An 18,336-nucleotide genomic window follows, 5' to 3' on the forward strand; every position below is an offset into this window, starting at 1 on the left:
TTCGACCCCAGGGAACACATGTGCTCATAAAGTGCAATAAATCACTGGGTAGGTTTAGGGGTGGGGTGGGTATATTTTTGCTAAATGGAAATATGACAAATGGTGGTAAAAAGTCACATTGTATTTAATTGAACACGCATTTTGATTGGTAACGCAAGTCATACGTCTTTTCATGACGACAGACGTAACATGACACTGTCATTATTTTTCCGCCAGCTAGAGGGCGCATGACTTTAAAACGTAAATAAAGGTCGTAATAAGGTGCTTAAAAAACGACCTATAGAGTCGTTTTTTTTTGGAGGACAGTCTACAATCCAAGCACGAGTCCATTGATGAAACAATGGAAGAAATAGTTATTCAACCCGAACCTCCATCGCAAGGACGACTTGAGCAGTACGTTTCTAAATGATACACTACTCATTTTGAGGTACATTATGAGATGTTGCAACTGTAATTCCTCACCATCAGCTTTTACAAGTGTATGTCCATCAACAAACCCATGCGTATATTTCAAATTTATTGCAGTGCACATGTGGGAACTGTATTAACTGTATCAATAACGTTGCATACTTCACTTTCGCCTTTACAACTTTGCAAAGTGTTTAAATTCAAAAACATATATTACACACTGCATGAAAATAAATATTCGAAAAACCATAATAAAGGCTCTTTAAATAAATCTGATAATTGCTAATGAAGAATAGAACCCACTAATACTTGATGATTTTGTGATTTATTTATTTATTCATTCGTTCATTTGTTCATTTTATTTTAAATGTATTGCTCGCCGCAGTATGCTTTAGAATAGTTCTTGTTTTAGTTAATTTAAATTGGACACTGAAAGAACATCAGTCTTTTTCTAGTATCATGAAGATCTCCACTGCCTGAAACAAAGCTTTTACTACACCTGAAAAGTATTTGCAAGGAAATCATGCATGCACTACGTCCTTAGGTCATTTCCATGTTAGATGAACTACCGCTCAGGGACCACTGGTAACATGTGCTAACCAGGTGGATGGGTCTGCATTGCATACTGTAGATTCATTGTTAAATGGTAGCTACATTTGCTTTCAAAACAGTGTCTGGAAAAACAGGTGCAAGCTTTGATGCCTCCCACTACACCAAAATATTATTAATCCAATACAGGTTGTTGTTCAATTGTGTGCACACCCTTTAATGTTAATTTTAAATCATGCCAACAAAGGTCTTTGATTCTAATCTTAACAAAACACCTTTGACCTCCCAACCTGTAAACATGTTACGTCTTCATGCCTCCCTGTTATTAAGTTGAATCATGTCTCAGACATAACAAATTTACAACAAACTTAAAAGCAGTGTTGGGGGTAACCATAGACTGTAAAAAAATATGGACATAGTGTCCGTGACGTCACCCATAGGGTGCTGAAGAGCAGTTCTGAAGCCTCAAAGTTGGTCGTTGCCATCTTGCCATCTCCCGGATAATAGAAAATTGGCAAATAGGCGGGACATGGCTGGAGCTGAGGAGACGTGATGACTAACAGACAGCAGACAAACAACAGTCCACCTGTCACTCAAAGTGCCCACGCCCTTAATTATGCAGAACTTTAAGGCTTTATATAATGTAAACGAATGAGTTATAAAAAAATTCACCCCCCTCACAGTTGTCATGAAGGGCAAAATTAGCCGTATAGACCAAAACCACAATTTGTACCAGGCTGTGATGAACTATATGCACTTTATTGGCCAGTGTACTTGCTGCTGACCTTTGAACAAGCAAAAATGACTTTAGATTTTTAGTTTTTATTGGTGATGTTCTCCTTTTTCTCCTGTGTCCTATTCTTCTGTTATCCAGAATGGCAGTGCAGCTGAAAGGTTTGTTTGAGCAGTGGCCTCTACTGTATGTGTGCTAATTTTAATTTCCAAAAAACCAATAAGCCCAGCACAGGCAAGAAAAAGTAACACAAAAATCAAGCATACTGCATTAGTTCAGGCAGGCCACGTAGTCAAGCTCCGCTATCAGCTGATTGGAAATATTCCAACTATCAGCTGATCCGATTCCTATGCACTCAATTGGCATCTCTCAAACAGGGCGTCTTACTTAAGCGTAGCTTCAGTTCCATCTGCCTGCTTGGCCGCTTCTGCTGCACGCTGCTTTGCAACCCACCTCCTCCCCAGCTCCTCCTTAAACTGTGTTTAACTTAATCAATGTCATTCTGTTGTCATTGATGCATACTCTGTTCTAAATGGGGGATTTACTCTGCCCTCCCAGTTTAAAATGGGAGGTTGTCCCAGAATCTGCTGCTGTTCCCTGTTTTGGCTTTTCATGGAGCTCATGAAAAGGATGGGGAATTTAGAACAGAGCCATACCGCCAAATGTACATTTTTGGTGTTTTTGACTTAAGTGGACCTGACTGAAGTAATGTATTTTTCTTAAAAAGTTACTTTTTAAGGGAGTAACACAAAATTGTAATGTATTACTTTTCAAAGTAACTTTCTCCAACCCTGCTTAAAAGTAACATCATTATTTTCAGTGTACTCATACATTTTTTAAAAACAGTTAAACTATTTAATTGCACTTTTGTTACAGATATTAAGCTCATCCATACAAATATATTTTTTAGAGCGTACACTTATGGTCAGCTAATTTCTTTTTCCACCTCTAGTATTTATGCAATAAAAATGTACGCATTAAGCTACACATAGCCGCAGAATTTGTTTTGGAAAGTTGAAGTTGAGTCATGGTGGCCGATTCAGCATAATGTGAGCCTGCTCATGTGCAGAGTGTGTATTGAAGGCGATGGAGGATGAACTCACAAGTCTGCTCCAGGTGCACTAGTTCATCTGACCACTGTAGAAGTATATTCAAAGACCATTCAGCGTGACTGTGGTGTATGACAGGTCTGTGGCAAAGCGCAAGATATTTCCCTCTTCTTTAAGAGAGGCCTGCTTTTTTTTTTAACCACTCAGTCAGTAGTTGTTAAAAGATTCTGACATCAGGTTCTTTCACTATGTTTAGAAGTTGTTCTGCCATTAAACGAATGACATGTGGAGGTCACAGAACATTCAATTGAAATTAGTTGTGTTTGAAGAATGTGTAAATGTGCTCACTGAGAAAACCAGTCACCTTGGAAGACTGTTTTGATTACCTTTTAACAATGCCCTGATTGTGAATGAAGAATGGAATTTCTCTGTTTTCATGTTTTGTTAACCTTTCTGACTATAAAAACTGAACTGTGATTTCATAAATCACTTTAATTTTTCCTTGAAATATGTTTTTACACTAAGACCTACATAACAAAAGTTTGTTTAAAATGTCTTGAAATCAAAATGGAAACCTATTTACTTTCTCTTTATGCACATTCCACTACCGTTCAAACATTTAGGGGTGTTACAGGAATAGTTCACCCAAATGAATTTTTTATTTTTTATTAATTACTCACCCTCATGTTGTTCCAAAACCCGTAAGTCCTTCGTTCATCTTCGGAACACAGATTAAGATATTTTTGATGAAATCCGAGCTCTCTAACATCTCCATAGACAGCAATATAATTAATACTTTCAAGGTCCAGAAAGGTAATAAAAACATTGTTAAAATAGTCCATGTAACTCCAGTGGTTCAGCCTTAATTTTATGAAGCGACGAGGATACTTTTTGTGCGCAAAAACAAACAAAAATAAAGACTTAATTCAACAATTTTGTTGTAGCCGATGCCAGTCTCCTACGCAGTTTACGTTGTAAAATGTAAAACATAAACTGCGTAGTAGACTGACACATTTTTTTTTTATACGTTTATGCTCACCAAGAATGTATTTATCTGCATTTATTAATACAATTTAAAATAACTGTTTTTAAAATTGTATTTATTCCCCAGTTTTCAGCATCATTACTCCAGTCTTATGTGTTGCATGATTCTTCAGAAATTATTCTAATATGCTGATTTGGTGCTCAAAAAACTTGTATTTATAAGTGTATTATTGTGTTGAAAACAGTTGTTCTGCATAATATCTGCTTAATGTCTAATTTCCTTGAAACCATGATACAAAAACTTTATTGAATAGAAAGTTCAAAAGAAATATTTGAAAAAGAAATATTTTGTAACATTGTGAATGTGTTTACTGTCAATGTATTTACTGTTGATCAATTTGGTATGTGAGGATTTGTTTCATATCTTCCAAACAAAGAAAGTTCCTTTCTTGAAGATGATTACATTTTGTTTTCATTCTTGTCTTATCTTGATCACAATCTGTGTATGCTCACCTCTATTTCCATCACTGAAGATAACTGCAGATACATGTCATTTTCAAACAGGTGTGCTTTCTGCTTTCTGCTTGAAATGACATGATGTGATGTATGGAATCTCCCAAGTGGTCAATAACAGGCAGGAGCTTGTGCCCTTTGCCCTTGCCAGCCCCCTGCATTTTCTTCTCTAAATTCTTCAGGGTGCCTTGTGAACTCAGGGGATGCATCAATTTAGAGCATGCATGTGTGTGTGTGTGTGTGTGTGTGTGCGCGCGCGCGGCTGCATGTGCACCCAGGTAAACCCTATGTTGAGGACAGAATGTCCCCACAAAAAAAGGGCAATATCCGAAATCCTTGTCCGTGTGGGGACATTTTTTGGTCCCCATGAGGAAAACAGCTTATAAATCAGACTAAATTATGTTTTCTGAAAATGTAAAAATGCAGAAAGTTTTCTGTGATGGGTAGGTTTAGAGATTGGGTTATTGTAGGGGGATATAATATGCAGTATGTACAGTATAAAAATCATTATGTCTATGGTAAGTCCCCATGAAAACACAACGTGTGTGTGTGTGTGTGTGTGTGTGTGTGTGTGTGTGTGTGTGTGTGTGTGTGTGTGTGTGTGTGTGTGTGTGTGTGTGTGTGTGTGTGTGTGTGTGTGTGTGTGTGTGTGTGTGTGTGTGTGTGTGTGTGTGTGTGTGTGTGTGTGTGTGTGTGTGTGTGTGTGTGTGTGTGGGTTATTGTAGGGGGATATAATATGCAGTATGTACAGTATAAAAATCATTATGTCTATGGTAAGTCCCCATGAAAACACAACGTGTGTGTGTGTGTGTGTGTGTGTGTGTGTGTGTGTGTGTGTGTGTGTGTGTGTGTGTGTGTGTGTGTGTGTGTGTGTGTGTGTGTGTGTGTGTGTGTGTGTGTGTGTGTGTGTGTGTGTGTGTGTGTGTGTGTGTGTGTGTGTGTGTGTGTGTGTGTGTGTGTGTGTGTAGGGTCTAGGATTAGGAGAGAAATAACAAGGCTTTGAACCTTGCGTAACCTTTACCTTTATAGAGTCTCAGACTGAACCTTTAAGGGTCAAAACAGCATGTCATGGAAAAAGATCAGTGGGGGATGCAATAACTTCAAAGCTACCATAAACATCATTGTGCACATACATGTTCTCGTTGTAGATACAGCAGATACAGCCAGTTTTAGCACCGAACTGACATTAATACACTATACATTTTGTCTGAACTGTGTGCTTTCAGCAGCTCTGTGTCTCATCCAGAACATTACTTTCAGGAACGCGTGTAAAAGCCTCACAGTCGGTCACTCCCCCGTGCCCAGCGTGCTGTGCGCAGACGCATCCAAGTGCGCGCCACCGCCATCTGAAAGTTCCATTCTCACGTTTCCAACATAACGCGCATTTTCACAGCTGGAGTCTCCAATGCGCTTCTTAAACACAGCCTTTCTCTGAGATTGTAGGGATTTATTTATGCTGTTTCTCCGCACCAGAATACAAACAATTGGATAGCCTACGTCTTGGATTAAGGAGAAAACCGACAACAAATCAAAACTTTATGAATGAAAATATTTTCAGCTTTTTCATCATCATTGGAGAATTTGCTTCCTGAAGTGAATGGACTATCTCATGATTTCTGGAGATGATATTTTGAAGGGTTCTGTGGACCAAAATCATGCCGGATTGTAGTTGGAATAATCTTCTGTTAACAAAGTTAACATAAGGTTTGCTTTTTCCCTTTCCAGTAGCTCTTGAATGAAATCGGAGTTTAGTAGCCTATTGCAGCAGCACTCTCTAACTTATTTTTATACAAGAATGCAGTTTTATTATTGTAAGATTATCGTGACATTTAAAACAAATAGCTTTATTTAATATATCACTAAATAAAGATAAAATATAGTTAAATATAGTGTTTTTATATTTTGCTTCTGGACGAGTGCCTTGTGCTTGTATAGACATTAGTATATAGAAAGCACAAGCACAATATTCTTCGACAGTATTTTGCAATATACCGCTTCAAATATTGCGTCTTTCTGCAGTGTAAGGGGGTTTCTGCTGCGAAGCTGAAGATGGGTCGCTGTTATGCTCTGGTTTTGATGCTGTTGGTGTTAGTAGCACTGCCTGTAGTGGTACGGTGTTGCCCGAGGCCATGTGCGTGCCACCAGCCCGCAGAGGTGCACTGCACGTTCCGCTCCTTATTCACGGTGCCTGCTGGCGTGCCCAAACAGGTGGAGCGGGTGAATTTGGGGTAAGATTGACTGTGCTGTTCCATGAGATTATTATTCTTAGACATTGCTTTCTTTCTTTGCCTTCTGATATCAGCTTTCTTAATAGAACACTTTAGCAAATCCACTTCCAAAACTGATTTATCTGTATTTTTTCATACGGGTCATGATCATCGTAACAGGCTGAAACTGGAGTTTATTACTCATTTTTAGACATATGATCTAAGTGGGTTCATCTGTAGGTTAGTGGGAATTTCCCTTGATGATGTCAAATGCCGGGGATATTTCGACCATTTTACAGGTGACCTACAAATATGCAGGATGCTTAGGACTCTCCGGATTTGAGATCACAGGCTACTTAATCGGGGAGACATGGGCTCCAAATTTCTCTCCAGTGAATATCAGTGTAGGGTTATTGACTGTTTATTTGTCTACAAAATACATCTTATAGGTTACAAAAGATAAATTTCACTTAACCAAGTGTTTAGATCCAGTTCTCTTAATAGCAGTTACAGTGCAACCCTGTGATTCGTTTTTTTATTACAATAAAATAAATAAACAGTAAAAAGATTAATAAACAAAATCATTTATAAAGCAACAAAAATGTAATCAGAACAAAGTAGCAAGCCATTGTTTTAACCAACAAATCTTGTATTTAATAAATTGTATACATTTTAGCATAAAACATATTCCCTGGCTTCAAAAGTATGAAAAATATATACATTTGTCAAGGGAACAAAGTTCAATAATTTGGTTATAATTAGCCTACAGAAGTTGACCCATGAGTGTGTCAGTGTGATTTTATTGTGTTCACTTGTTTACCCAGACTTTCCAATTTTATTTGGAGAACTGAATTAAATTATCTAATTTTAAGATTTAATACATTTGTACAGTTACTGAGATAAAACCTTTTGAAATCTAGCCCTATACACTCCCACATTGAGTATTTAGGTTATATTTGGTAGATCTGCAGCATCACAGCATAATTAACCATCTTATTGTCTCCTTCTTCAATTTCCTCAGGTTTAATACTATAAATAGAATATCTTACAGCTCTTTAGCTGGGTTACGAAAACTGGAGCTTCTTTTAATGCATGGCAATGATGTGCATCAAATTCCTGATGGAACATTCCGTGATCTCATATCCCTTCAGGTACACATTTTGTCCCTTGAGAAAACATTATCTCTATACCTCTTCTTTTTTGTTTTACTACTGTTTGCAATTGTATCTAATATATTTATGGAACAACTTTTGCAATGAAATAACATCAATGAATTCAAATTGAAAAAATAATATAAATAAGTGCATTGTATATGTTCAATGCCTCTTTCTTCTCAGATGCTGAAACTAAGCTATAATAAACTGAAGGTAATTAGCAGGCAAACCCTTATGGGTCTCTGGAGTCTCACTAGGTTGCACCTGGATCACAACAGACTTGAGTTCATCCACCCCGATGCATTCCAAGGCCTCACGTCTCTTCGCCTTCTCCAACTGGAAGGCAACCAACTTCAGCAGCTCCATCCAGCAACCTTCTCCACTTTCTCTATTCTTGGACACTTCCCAGTGTCCTCCCTGAAGCATTTGTATCTGTCAGATAATATACTGACCACATTATCACAGAGGATGTTAGCAGGCATGCCCTACCTGGAGAACCTCTCCCTGCATGGGAACCCCTGGACCTGTGATTGTCACATGAGATGGTTCAAAGAGTGGAATAAAAATTCTCCAGGTCATTATTATCATGATTGACAACAGTAGTAATAGAAATCATCACTTGTGATTATCTTCTCATAATGATAGTTCTGCATAGGATTATATAATGTTGTTTAGTATTATTCTGTACTCATAATTGCAACATTAGTAGTAGACCTGTTTCCAATGCTTATCATTTTAAGACTTTATCTTGACGAATATCCACTTACTTCTAACGCCCTCCTTTTTTTCTTTTCCAGGTGTGCTGAAATGTAAGAAGGACAAAGCATATCCGGATGGCCAACTATGCCCTATCTGTTTCTCTCCAAAACCCCTAAAGAAGAAACAACTACAGGAGTTGGAAAAACCCACTTGCAATAGTCCCATCATCCGCACCTCTCACAGAGCTATTTCCCCAGAAGACACCGAAAGTGACCTCCTGACGATAGATGAATTTCGTCAACCCCTTGGCAACATTTCCCTGGGCCTGTCAGATGAACATGGACATCAAGTAGACCTGGAATGCCTTGTCACTGAGCCAAGAGAGCTGACAAGTATAGGTTGGGACTATGTTAACCAGAATCAAATATCAGCAAATGTGACTCTGACGTTAGATTTAAAGTGTGCTATCGACAGGTCCAGTTATGAGAGGTTATGGAGATTGATTGCATATTACAGTGATGTTCCAGCCCATCTTCGAAGGGAAATTATGCAAAGAAAGGACCCTTACACAAGCTTTAGATATCGGCAAGATGTTGAAAGGGATGCTCTTTACTATACAGGAGTAAAAGCTAACATAGCAGCTGACCCACCCTGGTTAATGCAGTCATCAATGGACCTTCAGCTAAACAGACTTCAGTCGACAAGTAAAAGTGTTCGAATTATTCTCAGCACCCATTTGACTGAAGTTATGGAAAAGGAATCCATACAACAGCAGAGTAGGGGCTGGGTTATAATTGAGTCCAGGAACAACACTAGAACAATGCAGGCTGCTGTCGTGGGAAGTCCTGCTACAATAAACTGTAACATACATAGCTCAGGGAACGAGTCAGTTAAATGGATGTTACCTGATGGCTCTACTTTAAAAACACCTTATAGCAATGTTGATAACATGCTTTCAGCTTCAAGTGGTGGTGTTCTTGAAATCAAATCTCTGGATCATTCTGATTCAGGAGTGTACTACTGTATTGGACAGGTTTCAGGTGACCTTACAATCCTCCCTTTTCGCCTGACAGTGGAGGAATCCTCCAGCCCACCACCTGGAGGTGAAGGAGTAACAGAGCCAGTAACAGGATTCACAGGTCGACCGTTTTCTCTTCCATGTGTCGCCACTGGATCCCCTGATGCTGATATACACTGGATTCTCCCTGATGGAAGCATTGTTAACAAGTGGATAAACATTTCCAGGATATTTGTGGCTTCAAATGGAACTCTGATTATTCGACACAGTCAGCTTTCAGACAATGGATACTATAAGTGTGTAGCAGGAAACCAGCATGGGATCGATACTTTGGCTACCAAAGTAATAATAGCTAGGCCACCAGGTATGCTCCCCTTACGGAAGTATTCCAGTAGTCCCCAACCTGCTGAGGGAGTTTCAACCAAAATAAGAGTCCGTGTGACAAACAATGTTGAGTCATCTGGGGATAATGAACCTGAAGAGTTTTTAGAGAAAGTGCTTCCTACGCAAGTGGATTTTCCCAATCGACGGAGGGTCCCAAGTATGGGAATAAGGGGAGGCCATCCATCTAGGAATTCTTGGAGACGTCCTGCTACACCGAGGAGAAGAATAGGTACCCCAGTAGTGGACAGGGTTAACACTGTAGAGTCAAGAAGAAGAATTACCATGTCAAACAACCAAATAGACCCAAAGCACTGGGCTAGCATTTTGGCAAAAGTTCGCAGTAGTGGAACCAGTTCAAAAACAACTCCAAACTATGTTCAGACCAGTACAAACAAAATACAGGAGTCAGAGGATGCCTACACAAATCCATCAGAAATTGCTAACAAGATTGAAGGATCATCTGCAGAAGGTACAACAACAAGGGCACCAGTAAAGGAAGTATTGTACTCAGTCACAATATCACAGATGCCTATTGAGGCTACTGAGTACAACTTGGATATAAGAGCTCTGGATTCTGAGGATGCAAGACAAGACATTTACCAGATAACAGCTCCTGAAACAGATCCAAATTCAGATTTGTTTACAGTTAGCACATATATCATACAACCCACAGTTGGACCACAGATGACCCATTTCACTGTGGGAGATTCAGAGGTTGAAGATGGAGTTGCAGGGAGCACTGTGTGGAGCACAACATCATATGGAACCCATTTACAGGAAAACCAAAGCCACACAATGGATGTAACTGAAGCAATTCAAAAGTCTGATGGCGAAGATGACGAAGAATACAGGGTTTTGCAAAACCGTGAGCATGTGGGAGAGGTTTATCAGGAAAGCATGGATCACAGCTTAGCATCAACCACAGCAAAAACTCCCACAGAACCAAGTACAGAAACTGCTGTGTACTCATTTACTGAAATTCTAACTACAATTAAGCAAGAACCACAGACCCTACGAAAGCACATAACTAAAGAGAAACATAATGTCTCAAAAATTCCACTGCTTCTTACTGTGACACCAACCACCAAACCCACTTCAGAACATAAAGCAACCTTCACTAATTTAATGAATGCGTCCTCCTCACATGCTAGGAACTCGTCCAGTTTGAGGAGGAGGAATGGTGGAAGACGTAAAAAGCCTAATCGAATCAGATCTAAGACAAACAGTTCTAAATCATCAGTATATGTCACAAAATTCACCCCACAGCCCACTTCAGCTTCAATTGCAGAGGTCACAAATGAGTTTTCAGTCGTTACTAAGACGACTGTCTCCTCGCAAACTAAAATAGAAACATATCCATGGTCCAAAAGTGCAGGAGCCAAGATGCCTGACAGCCAACCAGAGTCACTAGGCAAAATGTCTCATGAAGAGAGCACAGATCCTTTATACAGTGGCAGGAATCGCAAAACCCACAAATTCCTATCCCAAGAAAAACTATTTATGACAAAGGATAGACACTCATCTCATGCTAAGCCAGATCAAGAGAAAAGCACCACAACAGTACTAGTGTCTCCATCAACATTCAGTAGTTTTAGAAGTGAACAAAAAAAAGCAACTATAGAGAAAGAAAAAAAATCCACCTTGTCTCCCCATATCCCAAATCCTCCTATCAAGGCAGCCATTCATGAGTGGTTTACAAGCACCCATACCCCTGCAGCTAAAACGTTTGAAGAGACTCAACAGGGAAATATTACAGGACAGCCCAGCTCGAGCCCAACGTCAGATGGCTCTCAAGCACAATTAGAAGAACATCCAGATGCAAGTTCAGACAAAACAAACAGCCAATATAACCCCACAGAGACTGAAAAAGTGCTGTCATACAAAGAGCTTGAAAGAAGGTTTCCTGTGAGGTCATTCCCTTCACCTTCCCCAAGTACCCAGTATGAAATCATCAAAAATGATTCAGAAAACCCACATGGTTCAGCAACAGCAACTACTACGATTTTCACGGAGGCACAAAAGAGTTTGCAGATTCCAAAAGGAAAGCCTAAAAGCTATCCAGCATTAGTGCTTGCAACAACAAAACCAATTAGGCTTCCAACTGGCAGCATTCACAACAGACAAGATTCTGTTTTATCTAAAACCCCTTGGTCTCCATCAGAAAATCCTAATGTGTCTCCAGTTACAAAACAAAGCATAATTGCCACAACAACAACAACAACTACAACAGCCCTGAGGCCACCTTCAGTACATACTCATATGCTTTACCCAAATACACCCACTTCTGTAAGCATGCTGGGTGAACCAGACAACACAAATCACATTCCTGATAGTGACAAAGACAGATTTATAACCCCAGGCCAGGAAAACATTAGTAAGATAGAACTTAGCAGAACATACAGTAGGGCAAGACTTACAGTCACACAATTTCCTTACCGATTAGCCAGTGCCTCTGAGGAGACAGGATCCCAAGAATTAGAGAAAAACATCCGCAAAAATAGCACTACAATAACACCCACAACTCCCCCACCTCACTCCACTTTAACAGTATCTTCACAACAGCAAAAACTTCCTGGCAGGCCAGGTGTTCAGATTAGAGGAAGCTCTTCTATACATTACTCCACATCAGGAGGGCCTCAACAAAGACCAACGGTAGTGCCTGAGGATACAGGCAGACCTCGGATCACCAGCACAGACATTAGATCAGTTACAGCACATGCCGAGACTGATGCCTACTTGCCTTGTGTGGCTATGGGGAAACCCAGTCCCTTCCTTTCCTGGACTAAAGTATCCACAGGTAGGACAGATATGGTTTATCCTTATTTAAATATTACAATTAGGTTTTCAAATCAGTACATTGTTGACACATGCATGTAGAAATATGTGACCCGTGCTGGCAAAATGAGTCACAATGAGCACATTTTCAAAAATGAGTTATTGTTATTTTCTCTTTCCATATTAAAAGCCCTTCGAAATGACTGAGCTAGACTGTTTGAAGTCAATTGAGTCAAATTTGAGAAAAATCAAGTTACAGTTTTCTGAAGGTTCCAAAACATAATCACCTAGTAACCATACCTTAAAATCCCTGGTAATAACACCAAATTTGACACATACCGAGTCAACACCAAATATATATAGGAAATACATATATTCAACTTTTTTTCCCCATGATACCTCAATTGTTTGATTAACATTAAACAGGCAGCCTATATATTAAGACTGTACCGCACAGATCTAAAATAATGTAAAAACATGTTTGCGCCAATAATTTAATACTCACCAGGACAGATATGAAATGTATACCAAAGGTGTACCAAATACCGAACTTGTGCTGAGTGGAAGCAGCAATGGTTGAGAAGAAAGCTGAGAAAAACAGCAATTTTTCATTGACATGGGAAAGGTACTTCTCTCATAAAACGTACAAATAAAGATACTTTTAGATGTGTAATTGCTATTTGGATAATTGGGATTGCTAAACAAGGGCTTAATTAACTATTTTTTTTGGGAAAACCTCAAATTCGACAAAAAACTTTATTTTTTCACTTGTTTTGCATGTAGATCGTAATTTGCCTGTGCGCATTCCGACTCATTTTGCCAGCAGGGGTCACATTCTTTTGATGCTATAGCTCTAAAATTATTTTGTCATTACTTTTCCTACAGGAGCTAGTATTACACAGAACACCAGGGTTCAGAGATTTGAGGTGTCCTCTAATGGTACGCTCATAATCCACAATGTACTTCCCCCAGACAGAGGCCAGTACCTCTGTAGTATTCAAAACAAGTATGGAGAGGACAAGATTGTAGTTAATTTAATTGTTCTAGCTGAACACCCCAGAGTGCTGCAGCCTCGCTATAGAGATGCCACAGCATACCTTGGAGAAACTGTCGAGTTTGAGTGTCAGTCTCAAGGGCATCCTCAGCCTCGGATCACCTGGGTCCTACCTAATAGAGAAATGGTACATTCTAGTGAACCTACTCATGACACTTCTAAGCACATGGTCTCAGTCTTACCTAATGGCACGCTTCACATGAAATCGGTCAGTCACATGAATCGAGGAATTTATAAATGCATTGCTAGCAATGCTGCAGGTGCTGATACCATATCCATTCGCCTGACTATTGCTTCCTTGCCACCCATCGTTCAGCAGCCAAGACATGAGAATGTCACTCTTCCAGAGGGAAGCACCGCCTACTTGAATTGCACTGCCAGGGGTGCCCCTCCCCCTGCCATTGGCTGGATCACCCCTGATGGCGTGCAGCTCCGTCCTTCCCAGTTTATTAATGGACGTAACTTGTTTGTATTCCCCAATGGGACACTCTATGTCCGTAGTCTTGCTTCGACAGATGCAGGGAAGTATGAATGCTCAGTAACCAATGTGGTTGGCACTGCGCGGAGAGCCATTATTTTGACTGTAAGGAAGTCTATAATATACTCAAGAGCCAAGATTACATTCTCATCGCCTCAAAAAACAGATGTGGTCTATGGAGGCAGGTTGCACCTGGACTGTATTGCGTCAGGGAATCCAGAACCCAGGATCATCTGGAGGACTCCATCCAAAAAGCTTGTGGATGCTCATTACAGGTAATATAAACACTTCACTGAAGCACATCTACTTTGCAGGAAAGAACATACTGAGTTTATACATTTGAGAAAAATGTGCACATAGCTACTGTCTTACTATCTTTTTCCTCTTCCTCTGCATTTCTCTTGCTCCTTAAAGCATGCACTTAGACACTATGCTTTTAAGTTTGCATCCTGTTTTGACCAATCAGATATGTTACTCTTTGCACACAAATCAAACACTCTTAACTGCTCCTCTATTTTCCGTCATTTATAAGACAACAACGCATCCCTGAAGTGTCTGCAGAGACTTGTCAATTAGACACCCCCCCCCCCCCCCCTGAAATTGCCTCATCGACACGGCATCCCCAATAAACCTGTCTCCGGCGTGATGACTCCAATCTTTCGAATATTCCTATTTAATAATTGTTTAATCGACATGTCATCCTCAATAAACCTGTCTCCGGCGTGATGACCTCTGACCTGTAATGTTGCCAGAATAATAATCATACACTGTTTGTTAATTGGCTAGAGGAGAACTGGCACCCCGACTGAGCCTGGTTTCTCCCAAGGTTTATTTTTCTCCATTATGCCACCTGATGGAGTTTTGGTTCCTTGCCACTGTCGCCTTTGGCTTGGCTTGCTCAGTTGGGGACACAAAATGTTCAACTTAATATCCAAATAAATGTAATTACTAAATTAAATTAAATACATCAACTAAATTACACATTGTCAGTGTATGATAATTGAAATGAGCTAGATGACATCACCGTTTTCTCTAGAGCGGCTATACAGCCGAATCAAATTCTGTTGCATTATGTTTTATGAACAAATTTCGGGAGGAGGGGGGGGGGGGTACTCTGGGTTCAGGCTAAAAATCAGGGCCCGGAGCCCTCCCCCGCGCCAAATACGCATAATCTTTACTGTAATCTTTTTATGTAAGTGTGAACTCGTGAATTTCCTGTTAACACTGTGAAGCTGCTTTGAAACAATCGGCAAGCGCTATATAAATAAAGTTGACTTGACAACGCTTCCCTGTCATTTAATTTTTTGTCTTTCCATGTTTTCACTGTTATACAATTGGGGGCATTTTTACACATCTTCTGATTAGCTTATGTATTCATATGCATATGTAAAATAACGCGATCATAAACATTAAACAGCATATAAATACAAACTGCCTTAGCGTTACCGAATGAAATGTCGACTCTGGATGAGCTATAGAACTGTGCAAGCTTTGTGGGTTTTGATCATCGTTCTGAATCCCATCCAGATGTAGTCTTTGACAAAAATGTAAATTTTTGATAATAAAAAAAAAGAATGCATAAAGCTAGAATAAAACGTTGTTTGTTGGTTTAAAAGCAGAGGGTCTGTTCTTTCTTTTGTTCTATTGCATGTTCAGGTATTCATACAACAAAATATAACCTACTGAAGGCCATGAAACTTGAAAAGTGAAAATTATCAAAAATGCTGGCTCTGGCTGGTAACTGTTTTCAAAAATGCTGGCGGGGAAAGAGGGGCTAATCTGATTATGAAATCTCAAGCATCAAGGGTGCAACATTCTAAATAAAAAGTCTTCTGAAAGTAACATTTTACATTACATTACATTATGTGATTTTTTTATATTTCAGTTATGATCAAAGAATCAAAGTCTCTGCCAACGGTACACTATCCATCATCTCTGTGACGGAGAAAGATAACGGTGAATACCTCTGTGTTGCTCGCAACAAAATCGGGGATGATTTTGTGCCCTTTAAGGTCAACGTCCTGGCAAAACCTGCTAAAATTGAGCAGAAGACAGAAGCTGATAAGAAGGTGATGTATGGAGGTAACCTAAAAGTTGACTGTGTGGCCTCTGGACAACCCGATCCTAAAATCCAGTGGGCATTGCCTGATGGCACCATGATCAACAGTGTTGTGAAATCTGAACGTAATGTTGGCAGTCGAAGTCGCAGGTATGTTGTCTTTGACAATGGAACCCTCTTCTTCAATGAAGTAGGGCTGCGTGAAGAGGGCGACTATACGTGTTATGCTGAGAACCAGGTTGGAAAAGATGAGATGAAAGTGCATGTCAAAGTTGTCGCAGATGTTCCTATGATTGAGAATAAGACACATGATGTCATCAGGGTCCTCTATGGGGAATCCATCTCTCTGCAATGCAGTGCCAAGGGTGAGCCAAAACCTCTTATATTGTGGTTCTCACCCACTAATAGAGCCATCACTTCAGCTTCAGACAAATATTTTTTACACAACAATGGGACTCTAGTCATTCAGAAAGTTCAGAGATTCGATGGTGGGAACTACATATGTCTTGCCAGGAACAGTGCAGGACAGGATCGCAAAGTGACCAGAGTAGAAATTCTTGTCTCTCCACCTGCTATTAATGGCCTCATAGGCACCTCAAACTCAATGAAAGTGTCTAGTATGAGAAATCAGCGGATACTAATTGACTGTGAAACTTCTGGTACACCTGTTCCACGTGTCATGTGGGTTCTTCCAGAGAATGTTGTACTCCCCGCACCATATTATGGCAGTCGAATGACAGTACATCGCAATGGCACTTTGGATATCCGTTCAGTGAGAATGACCGATTCAGGCCGGTTAGCCTGTGTTGCTCGTAATGAGGGAGGTGAAACAAGACTCATTGTTCAGCTTGATGTAGAAGATATTTTGGAGAAGCCGAAACTCAAGAGTCCTAAAATGGAGTCCCTCTTATTGACTGTGGGCAGGACCATTAACCTAAACTGTTCAGTTGAGGGGTCACCAACCCCACAGCTGACGTGGATCCTTCTAAATGGCTCCCCACTATTGAGTGGTGCACAATTCAGTAAATTCCTCCACAAGTCTGATGGGACTTTGGTCATCAGTAACCCTGCTCTCTCAGAGGCAGGCACATACCGGTGTCTGGGACGTAACGCAGCTGGGCTGGTTGAAAGAACTGTTACATTAAATCCAGGGCACAAGCCAGAGATCAATAACAGGTATAACTCACCTGTTAGTATCATAAATGGGCAAAGTTTACATCTGCACTGCTTGTCAAACACTGACCACGTCCGCCTCACCTGGACTCTGCCAAGCGGGATAGTCTTAAACCAACCACAAAGAGCAGGTCGTTACGCTGTTCTTCCCAATGGAACCCTCTCCATCCAGCAGGCCTCTGTCCATGACAGGGGCTCATATACCTGCAGGGCCTCAAATGAATATGGAAGCTCTCTGCTAACTGTTCCAGTCATCATCATTGCATATCCACCTCGTATCACTAGTGGCCCAGCTCCTGCTACCTATGCTAAAAGAGGAGTAGCGGTACAACTTAACTGTGTGGCCACTGGCATCCCTAAAGCAGAAATCGCATGGGAGACTCCAGACCGAACACGGCTTGCTGTCAGCCCCCAACCAAGGCTGATTGGAAACAAGTATCTCCATCCTCAGGGTTCCTTGATCATCCAGAATCCTACAACAAGAGATGCTGGACTGTACAGATGCACAGCCAGAAATGTGGTAGGGGTTGACTCAAAAGGTACATACCTTTATGTATACTAAGAAACAGGACATCTATTCTAAATATGCCCACGGAACTGCGACATTGAGCTTTAACACAGCTTGATAGCAATAGCATTTGTCAATGTGAAATATTGAAAGGAATCAACCCAATGCAAAAAACAAAAAACAAAAACAAAAAAAACATTTCATTGTATTTTATTATTGATGGGAGCTTTAGTTTAAAGTTTGCAAGTAAAACTTTGCAAAATGTACTATTCTTCAAAAGCTTGGTATGGGATTCATGTAATGTAACCAACCTACTGATATTACAAGGCATTTTTCTACTTGTTTGACAATGACAGTTTATGTCTAAATGTATAGATGAAAAGATATATATTTGTAGCCATGAAGAAAATGTAAATTATATATTCTGACTTTATGGAAGCCAATAATGCAGAATATTTTACAAATCAGGGATAACATTATTTTAATAATGCTTCAAATGAGGAAAATTATTCAAATGTAACAAGATGACGACTTTTGAAATTCATTTTCCCAATATTACAATCACAGATTCTTTTTCAGCTTTCAAGAATT

At 39.9% G+C, this 18,336-nt stretch overlaps 1 protein-coding gene across 1 annotated transcript; it reads left to right on the forward strand.

The window, feature by feature from the left end:
- The first annotated feature begins 5,590 nt into the window (after positions 1-5,590).
- On the forward strand, positions 5,591-18,336 carry mxra5a (matrix-remodelling associated 5a). The gene is made up of 7 exons (XM_079811267.1): positions 5,591-5,940; positions 6,256-6,464; positions 7,465-7,594; positions 7,781-8,171; positions 8,395-12,495; positions 13,359-14,280; positions 15,891-18,336. Exons 2-7 carry the CDS (start codon positions 6,286-6,288, stop codon positions 17,797-17,799), a joined length of 7,632 nt encoding a protein of 2,543 aa, XP_079667393.1. The 5' UTR covers positions 5,591-5,940; positions 6,256-6,285; the 3' UTR covers positions 17,800-18,336.

Source organism: Gobio gobio (assembly GCF_949357685.1).
Source record: "Gobio gobio genome assembly, chromosome: 3".
NCBI lineage: Eukaryota > Metazoa > Chordata > Actinopteri > Cypriniformes > Gobionidae > Gobio > Gobio gobio.

What these genes read in the sequence shown, in the direction of transcription:
- mxra5a (XM_079811267.1), top strand. Translation starts at nt 6,286, where the DNA reads ATGGGTCGCTGTTATGCTCTGGTTTTGATGCTGTTGGTGTTAGTAGCA. An exon ending in GTGATCTCATATCCCTTCAG is followed by an intron (nt 7,595 to 7,780) that starts GTACACATTTTG and finishes CTTTCTTCTCAG; the next exon opens with ATGCTGAAACTAAGCTATAA. An exon ending in CTGGACTAAAGTATCCACAG is followed by an intron (nt 12,496 to 13,358) that starts GTAGGACAGATA and finishes CTTTTCCTACAG; the next exon opens with GAGCTAGTATTACACAGAAC.